Below are 19,480 nucleotides of genomic sequence, written 5' to 3' on the forward strand. Positions count from 1 at the left end.
TATATCTTATCCAGTTGAAATATGTTAAAATTAGTAACTTTTTGTTTTAGATTTTAGTTAACTATAGGATATCTTATCCAGTTGAAATATATTCAAATGAGTAAATTTTAGTGAACTATAATATATCTTATCCATTTGAAATAGGTTCAAATTAGTAAATTTTTGTTCATTATAAGATATCTTATCCCGTTGAAATATGTTCAAATTAGTAAATAGTTGAAATAGATTCAAATTAGTAAATTTTTGTTCTTATCTAGTTGAAATAGATTCAAATTAGTAAATTTTTTGTTAACTATATGATATCTTATCCTGTTAAATAGGTTCAAATTAGTAAATTTTTTTTGGTTAACTATAACATATCTTATCCCGTTGAAATAGGTTCAAATTAGTAAATTTTTATTATAGATTTTAGCGAGAAAAATTACCACACCTAATTTTTTTTAAAGGGTTGAAATCTTTTTTAACAAATCTTGACAAACAAATAAGATTATAATAAATTAACATGTTGTATTTATATTACATTATATAGAAAAATTACACAACTTACACCAAATAGGTTCTATCTATATACAAAACTACAATGTAACCCCTTAATACACTGAATTTTGGCCTACAATCTGAAGGTATGTCATATTTTATCGACTTAAGCTTAGAAAATCAAAGCCAGTTACAACATATTCCAAAAGTTTAATGATAAAATATAGCACAGTAATTAGTAACGACCAGATACTCCAATAAGAAAAGAATAAAAAAAATTACACAATGAATAATGAATAAGTCCACGTAGTGGCACATTCCTTACAATTAAATTAATAATGGATATGGATCGAGTAACATAGAAATATCCAAGTAAGGATCAAAGAATACAACATAATCTGTACAACAATTAGGGAGAAGCTTACATTATGAAACAACCTTCACTCTTTGTCTCCAAGGAGGGGATCGCTCGAGCATTGTGGCGTGGAGTGAAATTAAGACCAAACATTTCTCTGGAGGCCTGATCTGGTTCTACATAGTTAACAAGTTTTGCAACAACGGTTGCGCTTTTTGTTATGTGATCCATATCTTTTGTATCATTCCATAGAAGGTGAACCAATTGCAATCTCCTGTTGTTAGAATCCAATTCAATGTCCCATTCTGTGAATAGGGCCTCTCTTTGTTTCCTTGAGAGCCTCTTCTGCATTTCTCTGCACAACATTTGCCTCTCCCGGTGAAGCGCCTTCAGACTGATCATAGAAGGGATTTCATTTTAGTGAACAGACCAGGTGGATTTTAGAGGAAAATGTGATTGGATTTGCATTTAGCTTACCTCGATGCTGGTGTCAGTGTTTGGCCATTTTCCACGGTTTGATTTCCCTGAGAAAATGAGTCCCTGAGGAAGGATAGTCTCCTGAACTCTACCTCCATGTAAATAGAATCAGCTGGATCACCACCTTTAAATAGAAGGAAAAAGTAGGTTCTATGCACCAATGAGACATTACAAATATGCCACAGTTCAATTATGTCCTTTTGAAGCCTTCTGAATTCCGAAGGCCATTCTGAAGGACTTATCGCGTCATTATGGATTGGATCCACGCCGACGTCTTCCACGTTCTTCGCAGGTTCGAAGGGCTTTGGTTTATCCCCAAGCGCCTAGAATACGAGACAAACATGTTAAACAAAAATCCTCCAAAAACATTCGTATAGGAATGCATTGAAGAAAGTAAAACAACTGATCTAGTCCTTATTTAAGGTTATTTTAACGTGGGCCTGTTTGAGTTGACTTTCTAAGTGCTTTAAAAAAAACTCATAGAGCTTTATCTCCAATAGAATAAATATTTAGCATCCATACACTAGATTATTATAAAGGACACGTAGACCAAAGAAGTACTCACCGCTGCATCAAGAAGATGCTTTTCACTTTCAAGGTTGGATATCTGCGTTGTTATATCAAGAAGTTGATTTATTCTCTCAAGGTTGGATATCTGGTCATGTTCTAGGTCTGTAGCTGGAGTGGTCGCATCACTTTTGTCGTCTTCTAAAACATCAAGATTCTGTTCACAATGCTCGTCTATGGAAGCACTCATCTGGGAAGTTTGAGAATAAGTTACTGACGACCTCTCAGTCTCAACATCATATTTCAATGGAGCACGGAAACTCTCAGGTCTCCCTATGAAGTCTTCTCCAAACCAAATTGGTGGTGTGCTCTGGATTTCCTTGATGTTCTCTGTAGATAAGGTTCTCATAAGACTGCCATTACAACTTCTACTCCTAGTTGGATTTAATCGTCCAGAATTACTCATATCTTTCTCTATATTCCATGGAGAAGGTTTCTCTGGTGATGGGATTACATAGAAGGGACTGAAGTTGTTAGGCTTGCTATCTTCGTCTGCAGGGTATGATTCTATTGGATTTAATCGTCCAGAATTACTCATATTTTTCTCTATATTCCATGGAGAAGGTTTCTCTGGTGATGGGATTACATAGAAGGGACTGAAGTTGTTAGGCTTGCTATCTTCGTCTGCAGGGTATGATTCTATTGGATTTAATCGTCCAGAATTACTCATATTTTTCTCTATATTCCATGGAGAAGGTTTCTCTGGTGATGGGATTACATAGAAGGGACTGAAGTTGTTAGGCTTGCTATCTTCGTCTGCAGGGTATGATTCTATTGGATTTAATCGTCCAGAATTACTCATATTTTTCTCTATATTCCATGGAGAAGGTTTCTCTGGTGATGGGATTACATAGAAGGGACTGAAGTTGTTAGGCTTGCTATCTTCTTCTGCAGGGTATGATTCTAATTTCCATTTGTTACTTTGCTCTTTATCAGCTACGTTCGAGGTTGTTGTGTTCGGTACAGGAGACGGAGTGGTAGAATCAACATATCTTTCTGGGCTAGAATCTGACGTGGTAGAAACTAAGTATCTATTCATACTTGATTCTTCCATCTCAATACATCGCACTTCCTTGCAGATATCCTCGGAGTTCTCACAGGGCAGTTCTTCTACCTCCTCCGTATATGATTGGGTATCAACCAAAGAGGGAACTATCGAGGATACTTGTGGAGGGGATTTACCTAGCAGGACGTCCTTTTTAACTTCAACAAGATGCACAAAATGATCATCAGAACTAGTGCTCTGTCCACCTGAATACTGAGATGCATCAAAAGATCCAGAAACATCACCCAGGATTTGAGAATCTATCATTACTGTTGTCTCAGATGGGCGACTATCGAAGTCCCAGGAAGACCGCGCCCGTAATCTTGGGTACTGATCATCCAAATCTGGCTGAAGAAGATGCAAATAACTTAACATCAAATAAATAAGCTTTTTTTTATCATGGCACAACAGAATGATTTATTCAAAATGTAAAATGGCATACCGATGGCATTGAAGATTTATCCTCTTCAACCATTTTAAGCAGATCCTTGACCTGAGATTGAGCATGGTCTCGTTCCATGGTAAGCTCACTTAAGTCCTTTTTGAGCTGCATGACGAGACAAACAAGGAAGAGCAAAGGAATAACTTAGACCAAGTATCACTCTATTGCCCTCCAAGAAAGTAAATGTTAGAGAGCATTCTAATGGTAGCACAAAACATATCAATAAAATGGTGAATAAACACAAGCCTAACCATATAATTGCAGTATTTTATTATGCCTGAAAAAGTTGGACATCTCTAACCCTAAAACATAGTCATTTTTTGTTTCAATATGGTTTTGTGGAGTAATTTTTTCTTATTGTGCCAGAGCATGTCCCAGAAAAAATAGCAGCAACCTATTGACGATGAAATAACATCAGAGAGCTTTCGCACCAAGTCATTTTCTACCTATATAATTTTTTTAAGGGAGCTATGTGTATGTCACTTGCACCATATAGTTGATGTAAATTGATCGCAAACTAACATGTGAATTTGAATTATCCAAATCTGCTAAATTGAACAGATTATGAAGTTACAAATGATAAGTCATAAATTCAATGTCAAAACATGCAAAAGATAAAAAAAAAAAAAAAAAAAAAAAGAAAAANTTACCTTCTCAATCTGGAGATCTTTTTCTCTAACTAATGTGATATCGGGTCTTTCAGAAGTTTGTCCAGAGCTTCTTAACTCCCTTTCCAATCTTGCCAATTCTCTCTGCAATTGTTTCACTAGAGCCTTATCAGACACAACTACGTTTACCTGAGCATTAGTAACAACTTCTTTAGCACAACTGGCAAAAAGGAGTGTGTTTCTTGATTGCTCAACATGGACTTGAGCAGGGCTCATGGTACAGATGATCGCAGTTCTAGCATTGCCTCCCAAGGAAGATTGCAATATACGAGTTAACTTCGAATCCCTGAAAGGAATATGTCCATTTCTTCCCTTACTGCATCCAACAAGGAGTTCAATATGTCAGCAAGTGCGAACTTACAAGAGGAACATGTAAGAAGCTAATAGAAAGACCGTGTTTAAAATACTGTTTGGTTCCCCACTTACTAATTCTATTTTCTTATCTATACTTATTAAACATTCAAATTTTGGCCTTGTACTTTGAATAAAACTTAAAAAGGAGTTCCCACTGTTAGTTTGCTATTACCTCAGTTAACCTTCCTCTGATTTGGCAATAAGAATCTGTGTTCCGGGAAGAAGATATGATCTACTCTGGCAGGTTTTCACCCACACGGGCGTTAAGAAATATCTTCTATAAGGGGGAGAGTTTCCCAATCCCTCGAATAGTTAAGTTTATTACTTTCTTATTGTGGCGCATACCTTTCTCTCTATATCAGTCATCATATCCACTGGAATAAGAGCTCTCTAGTGCGCAGACCAAAGAGAGAAGACGGATAACAAAAAAGGAAACAGGAAACCGGGGAAGCTAAGTCAGAAGTGGGAAAGATGTGAAAGATTTTGGCCATGGAAAAGGGTATGACCATATTGCTTAAATGTATTTGCACTAGTAGCTGAAGAGATGAGAAATAACAAAGTAGACGTTATCAAAACCTAGAGGGAGTTTGAAGGAGAAAGGAAAAAAAGGCTGAACGAGGAGTCAAGCAACCAGTGAGGAGAAGACTCCAAAGTACTGGAAGATGTTGGAGTCGCTTCATTTCGAAGGGAGTGGTTCCCATGGGAGAACTTCCAAGTGGAATGAATCTTCCAGGTGAATTGCATATCTAAATCGGCTAAGGTGAAGGCAATTGTATTGTTTTTGGCAAGAGAGGCCCTCGTGTGATTCCTTTCTATACCTTGACCAAATTGGCACCGACAATGGAAAATCAATTGTCGTTAATAAGGACAAAAGGTTCAGTTTATACTGTTTGAAAACTTAAGAAACTATGGTAAATGAGAAGTTGCTGCCTCCTCTAAAGTCAGGGGATTAAACCGTTCCAATTTCTTCACTCTATAAAATCCGGAAACATTGGGCGGACCAATTGAAAGGACGTTAGAAACAATTCAATGATCACATGCACATCAAACCACAATGAAAAAGGGAAATTATATGCTTAACATGGAAGTAGAAAGAGAAAAATTGCACGAAGTACCTGAGCTTACGAATAACAGTCCCAAGAGTAAGCAAACTACGATTTATGTGACAACCTTCTTTCAGACGTGCACCAGCTGATAACGACTGAGATGCACGTTCACTTCCAGCCAGATCGACAAAATTCTGCATGCATGCATCATTTCATTTAGTTTATTTATTCACCGTTTAAATCAAATCCATCGCTTCTCAATTTAATAAAAACGTTGTGTTTATACCACGGTAGCTGTGAGAGAACTCGACTTGCCGTTGCCTAAGAATTCACGAGCTGAGCTCTGAATTGTCTGGAAGGCAGGCATAATCAACAGTATTACTTTAAATAAATATAAGAATTGACAACAGCCAAGGCGACAATTTCAATACCAATCTAAGAATCTGATGAGATCTGGAGCTTGCTTCATTCAAAGATGTCTCCCCTATCTGCCTTTGAGCTGCAAAAATATACCAATAACATCATACAACCAAACAAAACTTGTTCTTGCTTGTTCTTGTAAAGGCGATAAGATTTGAAACTGCCATTACCTTCGCAAAGAGATAAAAGTTGTTTAAAATGATTCCTGTCCCTCAGAGTTTCCTCTGTGAGTTTCTCAACCGTGGTTCCCCTCTATCAAAATAACTTAAAAATCAAAGATCATGAAATGAACGTACTCGGAGAGAAGATGAGGGAAAGATAGACATGCTTAGTTACCTCTGAATCATCCAGGAGTCTAAGGGGAGTGTTGTCTAAGCCAAGGAGGTCCCTCACAGATTCATTATATATCTCAATGGCAGAAAATTTCAAAAGAAATTCCCTCTCCGAGTGCTTGAGAAAAGTAAAAGAAAACAAAATTAGATCAAAGAGAATATTATACCGAACCATTCATTACCATTACTTAATCTACCTTCTTTATGTAGTCATATATATCTGCCATAGCGTAATCGGTAATTCCACTCATGGTGTACGTTTTCCCACTGCTTGTTTGTCCATAAGCAAAAATAGTTGCTGTACGAACAAAAATACAATGGGAAAGAAAATAAATGTGGAGTTTCATGTTAAATAATCGAATGCAAATAGGAAAAAAAAAGTAGTTCTTGTTCGTTCATACAGTTAAGTCCACTGACAACGGAAAGAGCAACTTCCTTGGCACCCTCCTCATAGACCTTCCGTGTCGAGCAATCGCAACCGAATACCCTGTCTATAGCCGTTCATATAAGAAAAAGGGGCAGCGAGAGCCCAAAACAACAGACAAAAATAAATATTCAGTACCGTCACTGCAGCCATGAATAGGGGAAATTCAACCACTCCCTGTTTCGGGACATGCTCGATTTGAAAAATGAAAACCCAGAACAGAGAATTCAAGAAAAAAAAAGATCAAATTTGATGTATGTTTACAAGAGGCATCGGCTTACCAAATGTATACGCGGATGGATACACGGAGCGTTCAGCCAGCGAAAGCGCATTCCGGAATATAACAGTGTTGTCGTTGATGCATTCCCATTCCGAGACCTCATTCCTTGAAACCTCCTTCTCGTTCAAAGGGCGCAGACGAACTGATACCAAAATTCTCTCTTCACGCCCACTTGTCTCTTCCATTATTAGCTCTTCGCCACCACCAGCGCCCATTTCTCGCCGTCTCCTCTTGCTTCAACGCCGTAAACCTTCAATAACTAAGAAATTGAGACTATTCATAAAGGGATCTATTATTTTCTGCCGATCAATGTATTACAATTTAGACACAACAACGCACCAAGTGATGTTAGGACCTTATGCAGCAGTAGGGCCGACAGAACCTCACTGCCCTGCCTCCTCAATGATCTGCACCAACAAACTAATCATGAGTCAGACATTGAGTGCAAATTCGCATACATTTTTTTCAGCGTTTTCGTCAGAAGCATGAACCTAGATTTCTCTGTCTTTTTTACTATTAGAAAAATCGACAGAACATGTGCATACTCAGGATCACAAACAACCATCCATCAATTTATTCTATTATATAAACAATTTGGAGTTTTCTGATTATGGTCCATGTTAACAGACTGTCAACGACTTCGAGTCTCCCCCATTCATTTTAAATTGTTTTCCAAATCATATGATAATTGTAAACCACCTTTAATCTCAGCTTCGAATATTCTACAATCAACCTCAAGGAATGTTTGTGGCCTCCGAAAAAATCTTCACAACCACGATAATACTCGTTACGATGTGGAGGCAGAGGAAGTTCCAGCTTCGATTCCCGTAAATACGATTGGAACTTGGTTTCTCCTCTTCTAGCTGTTTCACAGGTTATCCCAAATTTATCCTAAATTTATCTCAATGTCGACGCTAATAACAAAACCACAACAGAATTCAAAAACAAAAAAGAAAAACCATAACGAATTTTCCGCGAAAACAGAAACAGCGTTACCAGAATATAGGTAAAAACAACGAAATATTCCACAAATTTCCAGCTAAACCGAATGCGGATGGCCAGAACGAAACAGAGATAAGAATCAAAGATCATGCAATGTCGCATACCTACACTAACGCAATTGAAAACAAATCGAAAACCGCGAAGTCAAACTTGACCATTTCAACGTAGACCGAAGAAACGGAGCAAATGGTTGAGTAGATAGAAACTTCCGTCCAGAAATTTACACCAAACCGATCCTCTGTTACAAATCCAAAGCAGAAACATAGAAACTAGGCTAAACAAGAACAGAAAACCGAATTCCAGCTAGAATCATGCAACAAGTAGAGAAAAATAAAAACAGGAATTGAAAAACAGTATAAGTCGAGTGAAACTGAACTGAAAGAACGTGGAATCCAGAGAAGGAAGATCACAAACTGTGGGGTACTGGAACTGTTACAGGCACTGAAAAAGATGTCTGAGCGAGAATGGAAGCAGTCTCTGTCTTCCGTTTTTCTCTGACCGTGTGTTCTGGATCTGGATATCACAGTGGGTCTGCGTTATGAGGTGGAGATGAGAGGAAGAAAGAGACGGCGATGGAATGGTTATGGCGTCGACTTCCGGGGTTAGGTGTTAATCTGCAACTTTCGCTCGTAAAATTATGTTTTTATTTGCCTTTCCATTTAAAACTGCCGCGCCAAAGGGTTCATTTCGGTTGCTTGCTTTTTCTCAATTTACCATTTTACCCTTCACTACCTGGTCGTATTCTAATAAACCTGTAGGCATCGAGTTCCACACCCGATACTTCTCAATACTATATTTGAAGCAATTGTTCGAATTCACGGGAAGCACCCAATCGTATTCTAATAAGCCCGTAGGCATCGAGTTCCACACCTGATACTTCTCGATACTATATTTGAAGTAATTGTTCGAATTCACAAGAAGTAACCAGTAGCATTCTAATAAGTCCGTAGATATCAAGTTCCACACCCAGTACTTTTCATTACTATATTTGAAGCAATTGTTCAAATTCTCGAGAAGCAACCGATATCATTCTAATAAACCTGTAGATATCAAGTTCCACACCGAGTACTTTTCGATACTATATTTGAAGCAATTGTTCGAATTCACGAAAAGCACCCGATCATATTCTAATAAGCCCATAGACATCTAGNAAGTTCCACACCTAGTACTTTTCAACACTACATTTGAAGCAATTGTTTGAATTCACGAGAAGCAACCGATATCATTCTAATAAGCCTGTAGATATCAAGTTCCACACCCAGTACTTTTCGATACTATATTTGAAGCAATTGTTCAAATTCACAAAAAGCACCCGATCATATTCTAATAAGCCCATAGACATCTAGTTCCACACCCGTACTTCTCGATACTATATTTGAAGCAATTGTTCGAATTCACGAGAAGCAACCGATATCATTCTAATAAGCCTATAGATATCAAGTTCCACACCCAGTACTTCTCGATATCATATTTGAAGCAATTGTTCAAATTCACGAGAAGCACCCAGTTGTATTCTAATAAGCCTCTAGACATCGGGTTCCACTCTCGGTACTTCTCGATACTATATTTGAAGCAATTATTCGAATTTCTTACGATAAGTAAATAACAATTTGACTGTGGGACCTGTTGTTTTATTCAAAAAGTTTAAATTAGTCTTATAGGTCCCCTACAAAAAAAAAAAATATATATATATATATATATATATATATATATATATATATATATATTATTGTTTTTGCTCCATTTCTTTGACATTTTTATTACAACAATTATTAAATAAATAAATAATAATAATAATATTAAATAAATAAATCCTTAAATAGATTTTCCTCCATATTGGGAGGCAAAGAAAAAGGCAAGCAATTGTAGGGTTTGGAATGGAAAGAGTGGGCACAACTTTGACCATAAAAAGGGAAGAAAAGAAGTGAGTTGAAGCAACACAACCCACGTGCTTTGCCCTTTTTTATTGCCTCGGGTTAGACGAGTAATGGTCGTAGGGCGACCTAACCCGATTCTTTGGCTCTCTCTCTCTCGAGTTATTTTCTACACTAGCCTGATCGTAGGGTTCAATATACTTTCGATTAGACAAGTAATGGTCATAAAACAATCAGAGCCTTGTTTGGGCGAGCTGACCCAGTTCTTTTCACACCCTGACCACACGGGTTGTCTCTCTCTTGGGCGAGCCTAACCAAGGTTAGGTCTTTGACTCTTTAACCCGTTACGTATCGCCCCAACCTCACGGTTTTAAAACGCGTCTATTAAGGAGAGAGTTCCACATCGATGTGAATCTCACACCTTGGCTCTTCCTCGTGAGTTGTTTCTTACACGAGCCTGATCACGAGGTATGCTATTGATGTAGTCTATCTATTTGGGCTTTTTGAGTTTCAATGGTTTTTAGATTTGACTTATAGGGCTAATTCGAAAATATTTATTTTGTATCTAATAAACTATTTAACGTTAAACGTGTCTAATAAATATTTATTAAATAGCAAAATTATATATTTCGAACGTATATTTAATCTTTTAATTATAATATTATAATAAGTTAAAAATTATTTTTGAAAAAAATAATAATAAGAGACAAAATTAAACTTGTACGGTTGAAATTAAAAAATATATATATATTTAATTTAACTCTAAAGAGAAAAAAAAAAGGAAAAAAGGGGCCCGGCCACCTCATGCATGTGTCCACGCCGCTATGACCTGCACATGCCCCACCACCATCCTCCNCCAGCCTGATCGTAGGGTTCAATATGCTTTCAATTAGACAAGTAATGGTCATAAAACAATCAGAGCCTTGTTTGGGCGAGCTGACCCAGTTCTTTTCACACCCTGACCACACGGGTTGTCTCTCTCTTGGGCGAGCCTAACCAAGGTTAGGTCTTTGACTCTTTAACCCGTTACGTATCGCCCCAACCTCACGGTTTTAAAACGCGTCTATTAAGGAGAGAGTTCCACATCGATGTGAATCTCACACCTTGGCTCTTCCTCGTGAGTTGTTTCTTACACGAGCCTGATCACGAGGTATGCTATTGATGTAGTCTATCTATTTGGGCTTTTTGAGTTTCAATGGTTTTTAGATTTGACTTATAGGGCTAATTCGAAAATATTTATTTTGTATCTAATAAACTATTTAACGTTAAACGTGTCTAATAAATATTTATTAAATAGCAAAATTATATATTTCGAACGTATATTTAATCTTTTAATTATAATATTATAATAAGTTAAAAATTATTTTTGAAAAAAATAATAATAAGAGACAAAATTAAACTTGTACGGTTGAAATTAAAAAATATATATATATTTAATTTAACTCTAAAGAGAAAAAAAAAAGGAAAAAAGGGGCCCGGCCACCTCATGCATGTGTCCACGCCGCTATGACCTGCACATGCCCCACCACCATCCTCCACATTTAATTTATTATTTATTTTCTCGTTATTTTTTCTGGTTTTTTTATTTTATTTTTTTAGGAATTTTAATTTTATATTATCATGCATGTTATGTTTTTTTATTTATACTGTGATGTCTTACATTGGTTGGGAGGAGAACAAAACATTATTTATAAGGGTGTGAAAACTTTTCTCGAGCAGATGCGAGGGAAAGCCCAAAAAGGATAATATCTAGTACTGGTGTATCTCGATCGTTACAAATGGTATCAGAGCCAGACACTGGACGATGTGCTAGTAAAGATACTGGACTCTAAAGAGGTGAATTTGGCGGAGGTCACACATTGATTGAGAAAGTAATGAGTGTCAGCGAGGATGCTGGGCCCCGAAAGGGGGTGGATTGTGATGTCCCACATTGGTTGGGGAGGAGAACAAAACACCGAATACAGCTTCAGGGGCGAAGCAAGCAGTGAGACAAGGAACTGGGGACAAGAGAGTCAATTCAATTAGTTAGAATAGGGGAAGGATCAAGAATAGTGTTTCCCGAGTGAAAAGAGTGAAAGAAAAGGTTTAAGGTTGAGGATTGACTTCCAGTTCAGGATCATGAATCGAGAGTTTCGTCTTTCCTTGCTTTCAGGTGAAAGGGCAGAGCTCTGAGACCCATAGGGCGAAGGGGGCAGAGCCGCTCGGGTGTGGAAACCTTCCCCTAGCAGACGTGTTTTAAAGCCTNCTGTTATGTTTTTTTATTTATACTGTCATGTCTTACCTTGGTTGGGAGGAGAACAAAACATCTTTACAAGGGTGTGAAAATTTTTCTCAAGCAAATGCTAGGGAAAGCCCAAAAAGGATAATATCTAGTAGTGGTGTATCTCGATCGTTACAAATGGTATCAAAGCCAGACATTTGACGATGTGCTAGGAAAGACGCTGGACCCCAAAGAGGTGAATTTTGCGGAGGTCCCACATTGATTGAGAAAGGAATGAGTGTCAGCGAGGACGCTGGGCCCTGAAAGGGGGTGAATTGTGATGTCCCACATTGGTTGGAGAGGAGAACAAAACACCGAATACAGCTTCAGGGGCGAAGCAAGTAGTGAGACAAGGAACCGGGGACAAGAGAGTCAATTCAATTAGTTAGAATAGGGGAAGGATCAAGAATAGTGTTTCCTGAGTGAAAAGAGTGAAAGAAGAGGTTTAAGGTTGAGGATTGACTTCCAGTTCAGGATCATGAATCGAGAGTTTCGTCTTTCCTTGCTTTCAGGTGAAAGGGCGGAGCTCTGAGACCCATAGGGCGAAGGGGGCAGAGCCGCTCGGGTGTGGAAACCTTCCCCTAGCAGACGTGTTTTAAAGCCTTGAGATACGTAATTGGCCAAAATGAACAATATTTGCTAGCGGTAAGCTTGAGATGTTACAAATAGTATCAGAGTCAGACACTGAGTGGTGTTAGGTGGAAACCTTCTCCTAACAGACGTGTTTTAAGATACGTAATTGACTAAAATGAACAATATCTACTAGCAGTGAGCTTGAGATGTTACAAATAGTATCAGAGTCAGACACTGAGTGGTGTTAGGTGGAAACCTTCTCCTAACAGACGTGTTTTAAGATACGTAATTGACTAAAATGAACAATATCTACTAGCAGTGAGCTTGAGATGTTACAAATAGTATCAGAGTCAGACACTGAGTAGTGTTAGGTCCCCAAGGGAGTGAATTGTGAGATCTGGCGTTGGTTGGAGAGAGAAACGAAACATTTTTTACAAGGGTGTGAAACAAAGAAGATAACTAAATATTTTTATAAGGATATGGAGAGAAGAACGAAACATTCCTTATAAAGGCGTAAAAACATCTCCTTAACAGACGCGTTTTAAAACAGTGTGGGATAATATGGTGTTCCAACGTGGACGTTAGGCTCCCAAGAGCGCGATGAATTGTGAAATCTCATATTGGTTGGTGAAAGGAACGAAACAGTCTGGACGTAGAATAGAGAAGATAACGAAACATTTCTTATAAGGGTGTGGAGATGAGAAAGAATCATTTTTAATAAGAATGTGGAAACTCGTCCTTAACAGACGTGTTTTCAAACCGAAAAAATATTTACTAACAGTGGATTTGAGCTGTTATAATATACATCTTAAAGTTCTATCGAGCCCAGAAGGGGATGACGTCATGGAATGACGTCAGTGAAATAACAACCAAAAAGAGGCTGAATGTTTTAATGTCTGAATTGGGCCATGAGATAATGGGCCTGTCGGGCACAATGAAAATCATTCCATGCACACTCCCTTCCGAAATTATAATTTATTATTGTTATTATTATTTTTTAAGCAATTTTCTCTCAATTATATATTTGTTATTGAAATTAAAAGGTGGTTAAGGTCTCGTAGCACTGACCCCGACCTATATCTTACTGAACGATTCTTCTATCAATAGTCATCCTAATAAATGAGAANGGGCACTCCCTTCCGAAATTAAAATTTATTATTATTATTATTATTATTATTATTTTAAGCAATTTTGTCTCAATTATATATTTGTTATTGAAATTAAAAGGTGGTTAAGGTCTCGTAGCACTGACCCCGACCTATATCTTACTGAACGATTCTTCTATCAATAGTCATCCTAATAAATGAGAACATAACTTTGTCAGTGTAGCCAATACTGGAGCTCGAGAATATTTTAAGCTTCAACAGTCTAGAGTGGTTGCAACTACCACACTATTTAGACAGTGGTCTGTGATTCTCTTTTCATCCAGGCTGAAAGTTACAACATTATCCACTTTTGACATGAACTTTCATGGATTTACTTCATTATCATCGAATCGTCTCGAAAACCTCATAGATCGAGACGATTATCCCATCCAAGTAGATGAAAAGAGAAAGAGTAGAGTGGGATGGGTATGAACCACAAAGGAGAAAGGTTGAAGNACCCTAATAAACGAGAACATAACTTTGTCAATGTAGTCAATACTGGAGCTCGAGAATATTTTAAGCTTCAATAGAGTGGTTGCAACCACCACACTATCCAGACAGTCGTTTGTGATTCTCTTCTCATACAGGCTGAAAGTTACAACATTATCCACTTTTGACATGAACTTTCATGGATTTACTTCATTGTCATCGAATCGTCTCGAAAACCTCATGGATCGAGACGATTATCCAATGGAAGTAGATGAAAAGAGAAAGATTAGAGTGGGATGGGTATGAACCACAAAGGAGAAAGGTTGAAGATGAATGGGGCGCCACGTGCAGAGTAGAAGATATTAGAGAGAAAAGATGAAGAATTACCAAACCCCATCTCAACCATCCATTTGTATCCAATCTTCAAACACACACCTTATTTCTGCAATATAATATACGGACAAAAATTTGGTTGGGACCCGCGTCAGATATGTAATTGGTGGATGAGAATCATCCGAGACGCCCATTCATTTCTCCCTAACAAAACTTGTGGCCATGGACTGAGCTCTGAGTTATGGTAATTTCAAAAATAAGGGCTCCTCTTCAAAAACAGTAAATCCATACCTTTTTGCCCTTTTCATTGGCTGCCATGTGCTGTTCTTCACATTTATTATTGTTTCTGGTAGCCCGATTGTGTTCTCGAATCTCCTTTTACCCCCTCAGGCCCCGCTAATCCAACCCCATTTCTTAATTTTTTTTCTCTTTCTTTTTCTATCTCTTCCTTGTCATTCCATTCCCCATCATCGTTTTCGTTGTCAAACGTCGAGCCCATCTGGTGTAGGAAACCTCAAGAACTTGTCGTTGTTCTTGATATTGGTTTGTGAATTTTGGGTGTTTTTGTTTGGTTTGAAGGGTTTGGTTTATTTGGGGAAAATTGTTTTTGGGTTTTGTTTTGTGGGTGAGGAGGGGGGTTATGAAGGTGTTGTTGGTGGCGTGCGGTTGATTTTGTTGGGCGAGGAAATGAGCGTGGGGAGCTTCAATTATGAGAACACTTTGTGACGCTTGTGAAAGCGCTGCTGCTATCGTCTTTTGCGCTGCTGACGAAGCCGCGCTTTGCCGCTCTTGTGACGAGAAGGTATTCTCTTTTTCCCCTTCTTTGTCGTTCTCTTGGATTTTTGCCCATTTTGTTTCTGTGGGTTGATCTTACTTAATCTTGATTGTCATTACTTCATTTCTATTCTGTTTGGGATGATAATTGAATCATGGATTATTGGGTCTTTGAAATCATGGGCTGTTGGGTATATGCTTGCATTTGATTGTTGTAATGTTGCTGGATCTTGTTCTTGAGGTGTCTTTTAGGCCTAGCGATTCTTGCAAATTTTCATTACATTTGGGTGATGGAAAGCTTTGGATGAAGGCTTTTGTTGCTGTCAATTTGGCAAGAATCATGCTCCATATCTGCATTGCATTTGATCTCTCTGAAATCCATGTTTAAAGTTGAAAATTGCTGATGTTTACTGTCGCACCAAGTGGCTTTGCTTAGCTGAAACATGATCAATAAGAAGCGTAATGTGAGATCCCACCTCGGTTGGAGAGGGGAACGTAACATTCCTTATAAGGGTGTGGGTAACATTCCTTATAAGGGTGTGGGTAACATTCCTTATAAGGGTGTGGGTAACATTCCTTATAAGGGTGTGGGTAACATTCCTTATGAGGGTGTGGGTAACATTCCTTATGAGGGTGTGGAAACCTCTCCCTAACGGATGCCTTTTAAAACCTGGAAGCCTGGAAGGGAAAGCCCAAAGAGGACAATATCTGCAAGCGATGCGTTGGGCGGATGCCTTTTAAAACCTTGAGGGGAAGCCTGGAAGGGAAAGCCCAAAGAGGACAATATCTGCAAGCGATGCGTTGGGCTTGGGTTGTTACGAATGGTATCAAAGCCAGACACTAGGTGGTGTGCTAGCGAGGACGCTGGCCCCCAAGGGGGGTGGTTTGTGAGATCCCACATCGGTTGGAAAGGGGAATGAAACATTTCTTATAAGGGTGTGAAAAACTCTCCCTAACGGATGCGTTTTAAAACTTTGAGGGGAAGCTCCGGAAGGGAAAGTCCAAAGAGGACAATATGTGCTAGCGATGGGCTTGGGTTGTTACAAATGGTAGCGGTGTGCTAGCGAGGACGTTGGACCACCAAGGGGGTGGTTTGTGAGATCCCACATCGGTTGGAGAGGGGAATGAAACATTCTTTATAAGGGTGTGGAAACCTCTCCCTAACGGATGTGTTTTAAAACCTTGAGGGGAAGCCTGGAAGGGAAAATGCAAAGAGGACAATATTTGCTAACAGTGGGTTTGGGTTGTTACAAATGATATCAAAGCCAGACACTCGGCAGTGTGCTAGCGAGGACGCTGGCCCCCAAGAAGGGTGGATTGTGAGATCCCACATCGGTTGGAGAGGGGAACGAAACATTCGTTATAAGGGTGTGGAAACCTCTCCCTAACGGACGTGTTTTGAAACCTTGAGAGGAAGTCCGGAAGGGAAAGTCCAAAGAGGACAATATCTACTAGCGGTGGGCTTGGGCTTGGGCTGTTACAAATGGTATCAGAGCCAAACACCGAGCGGTGTGTCATGCTGGCCCCCAAGGGAGATAGATTGTGAGATCTCACATCAGTTAGAGAGGGAAACGAAACATTCCTGATAAGGATGTGAAAACCTCTTCCTAACTGACGTGTTGTAAAACTTTGAGGGGAAGTTGGGAAGGTTAAGCTCAAAGAGGACAATATCTACGAGCAGTGGGGCTGTTACACATAACCCGAGCACTCATTCTCATTGAGTTTATATAAAAACAAGTGCCCTCTAGCAGTTCTGTTCGATTTTTAACACGAGGATTGTCAGCTTGGATGATAATTTGATTAATCTTTGACATTTCATTTGGTGTTCATACCTCTAGTCTTGTGGCTTTCGTTGAAGCATAGTTGATGCTAAATTGATTACCTGCTGAAGAACTAAACTTTCATGTTTGTTTCAAACAAAAGAACTGAATTTGAAGCTGAAATCATATCAAATATGTTGCAAACTTGTATGATAGGTCCATATGTGCAATAAACTCGCAAGTCGACATGTAAGAGTTGGCCTTGCAAGTCCGAGTGACGTTCCCCGTTGTGATATATGCGAGAACGCACCTGGTAGGGAGGTCCTTCCTTTTGTTTTTGGTACTCGTTCGCTCTGTTATATATTATGTTTCGGGACGGTATGATTAACTAGAATCAATGTATTTTTTGTGTTCGAAATTGTATGTAGCTTTCTTTTACTGTGAGATAGATGGAAGTTCCCTTTGTTTGCAATGTGACATGATCGTTCACGTTGGAGGGAAACGAACACATAAGCGATACCTTTTGCTAAGGCAGAGGGTCGAGGTTGGTTGATCGATTACGATATCACCTCGTATATTTTCCACCCACGTTACGATTCGAACTTTGAATTTCTTGTTCTTTTCCAGTTTCCAGGAGACAAACCTATAAATCTTGATGATCCATCTCCACATTCTAAGGTTTCCAATGATATTAGTAAAGGACATAACCTGCCACCACCACATAAAGTGACCGTGGAAGACAACCAACAGAATCATCACCGACTATCACCTGTTCGAGAAGCTAACGACGATGGTCATGCCGAGTCCGACACGAAAATGATTGATTTGAATATGAAGCCTCAAAGGGTCCATGGGCAGGCTGCTAATAATCAGGTGCAAATGCTTTCCTCATCTCTTCCTCCTTGACGTTGTATTCGTTTAACGCACTTAAAAAGTGATTCCAAACAGACCCGAATCCAACTGGTCGATTTACGTTGACTTATCATGTCTGCTGCTGGTATCCATATTATATTACATTATTTCCCGGAACTCGGTTTCTTTTTCAGGATCTATGATCATGAACTACGAACCATGGCTTTCGATAACACATCGACACCATTGCATTCATCAATCTTCCCCTTGGTTCCGATACACAAAGCAGGACTTGTCACGGCTGCTCGTAGTGGAAACCTACATGTTTGGTTCGGTCGGGGGGGCGTAAAGGTTCGGTGTCGAGCTTGTTTAGAATTGTAGAGAAGTGGTTGGATAGATTTGAAAGCAAGATATAAGATAAAAGCAGTGCTTTTTAGTGAAACTGCAGGTGCTGTAATATTACAACTTTAGAGACACAGACCCAGCACACGGCAGGTGTTGTTGGGAGGGCAAGTTAAGTTGGTGTAGGTAAACCCCTTCTTTTGGTTCTGGTCGGAAAAAAAAAAAAAAAAAAAAAAAAAAAAAAAANTATTGCTGTTCTCTTGTTCTTCATTTGCTAAGCTTTGTTCATAACCATTTTAAAAAAATAGTTTTCTGTTTTTTTCTTCTTTTTTTTTTTTTTTTTGGAATACTTTATTTTAATGTCTTGAATTTTCATTTTCTTTTAGTTTGGTTGTTTTTGCATTCAAATTTTGCTCTAATATTCAAGTTTTTTCGTTTAATTTTGTGGAGATTTGGGTCGGAGATTTTTTTCGTGAGGAATTCATGATAATTCAGTTCGATAATTTGCTGGATTTTACATGATCTCGTAAAAATTAGATGTGGGAGGTCAGTTTCCTAATTAGCACACCACATATTTTTCCTAATTAGCACACCACCTATTCTGGAGACGTCAAAATTGTTATCTTTCTTACCGATGTGATATCTCACAATTTACTCTCTTGGGGGCTAGCGTCCTAGTTGGCAAATTGCCTGATTTACCCCCTTAGGGGCTAGCGTCCTAGTTGGCAAACTGCCTGATTTACCCCCTTAGGGGCTAGCGTCCTAGTTGGCAAACTGCCTGATTTACCCCCTTAGGGGCTAGCGTCCTAGTTGGCAAACTGCCTGATTTACCCCCTTAGGGGCTAGCGTCCTAGTTGGCAAACTGCCTGATTTACCCCCTTAGGGGCTAGCGTCCTAGTTGGCAAACTGCCTGATTTACCCCCTTAGGGGCTAGCGTCCTAGTTGGCAAACTGCCTGATTTACCCCCTTAGGGGCTAGCGTCCTAGTTGGCAAACTGCCTGATTTACCCCCTTAGGGGCTAGCGTCCTAGTTGGCACACTGCCTGATTTACCCCCTTAGGGGCTAGCGTCCTAGTTGGCACACTGCCTGATTTACCCCCTTAGGGGCTAGCATCCTAGTTGGCACACTGCCTCATGTACTCCCTTAAAGGGCTAGCATCCTAGTTGGCACACTACCTCATTTACCCCCTTAGGGGCTAGTATCCTAGTTGGCACACTGCCTCATTTACCCCCTTAGGGGCTAGCATCCT

General features: G+C 39.1%; 2 protein-coding genes across 2 annotated transcripts; one reads left to right on the plus strand and one right to left on the minus strand.

The window, feature by feature from the left end:
* Positions 1-746: 746 nt before the first annotated feature.
* Positions 747-8,503, minus strand: LOC111810033 (kinesin-like protein KIN-7E). The gene is made up of 16 exons (XM_023696570.1): positions 7,994-8,503; positions 7,587-7,750; positions 7,227-7,294; positions 6,889-7,146; positions 6,585-6,674; positions 6,381-6,481; positions 6,188-6,301; positions 6,022-6,103; positions 5,863-5,930; positions 5,718-5,783; positions 5,501-5,625; positions 4,014-4,347; positions 3,364-3,468; positions 1,875-3,269; positions 1,310-1,632; positions 747-1,226 (listed from the first exon to the last, which is right to left on the minus strand). The coding sequence occupies exons 4-16, from the start codon at positions 7,100-7,102 to the stop codon at positions 899-901; spliced, it is 3,345 nt and encodes a 1,114-aa protein (XP_023552338.1). The 5' UTR covers positions 7,103-7,146; positions 7,227-7,294; positions 7,587-7,750; positions 7,994-8,503; the 3' UTR covers positions 747-898.
* Positions 8,504-14,704: 6,201 nt separating this feature from the next.
* On the plus strand, positions 14,705-18,418 carry LOC111810038 (B-box zinc finger protein 18-like). The gene is made up of 5 exons (XM_023696576.1): positions 14,705-15,305; positions 17,254-17,350; positions 17,466-17,581; positions 17,665-17,910; positions 18,084-18,418. The coding sequence occupies exons 1-5, from the start codon at positions 15,213-15,215 to the stop codon at positions 18,090-18,092; spliced, it is 561 nt and encodes a 186-aa protein (XP_023552344.1). The 5' UTR covers positions 14,705-15,212; the 3' UTR covers positions 18,093-18,418.
* The last annotated feature ends 1,062 nt before the right edge of the window (positions 18,419-19,480 follow it).

Source organism: Cucurbita pepo, chromosome LG14, assembly GCF_002806865.2.
Source record: "Cucurbita pepo subsp. pepo cultivar mu-cu-16 chromosome LG14, ASM280686v2, whole genome shotgun sequence".
Taxonomy (NCBI): domain Eukaryota; kingdom Viridiplantae; phylum Streptophyta; class Magnoliopsida; order Cucurbitales; family Cucurbitaceae; genus Cucurbita; species Cucurbita pepo.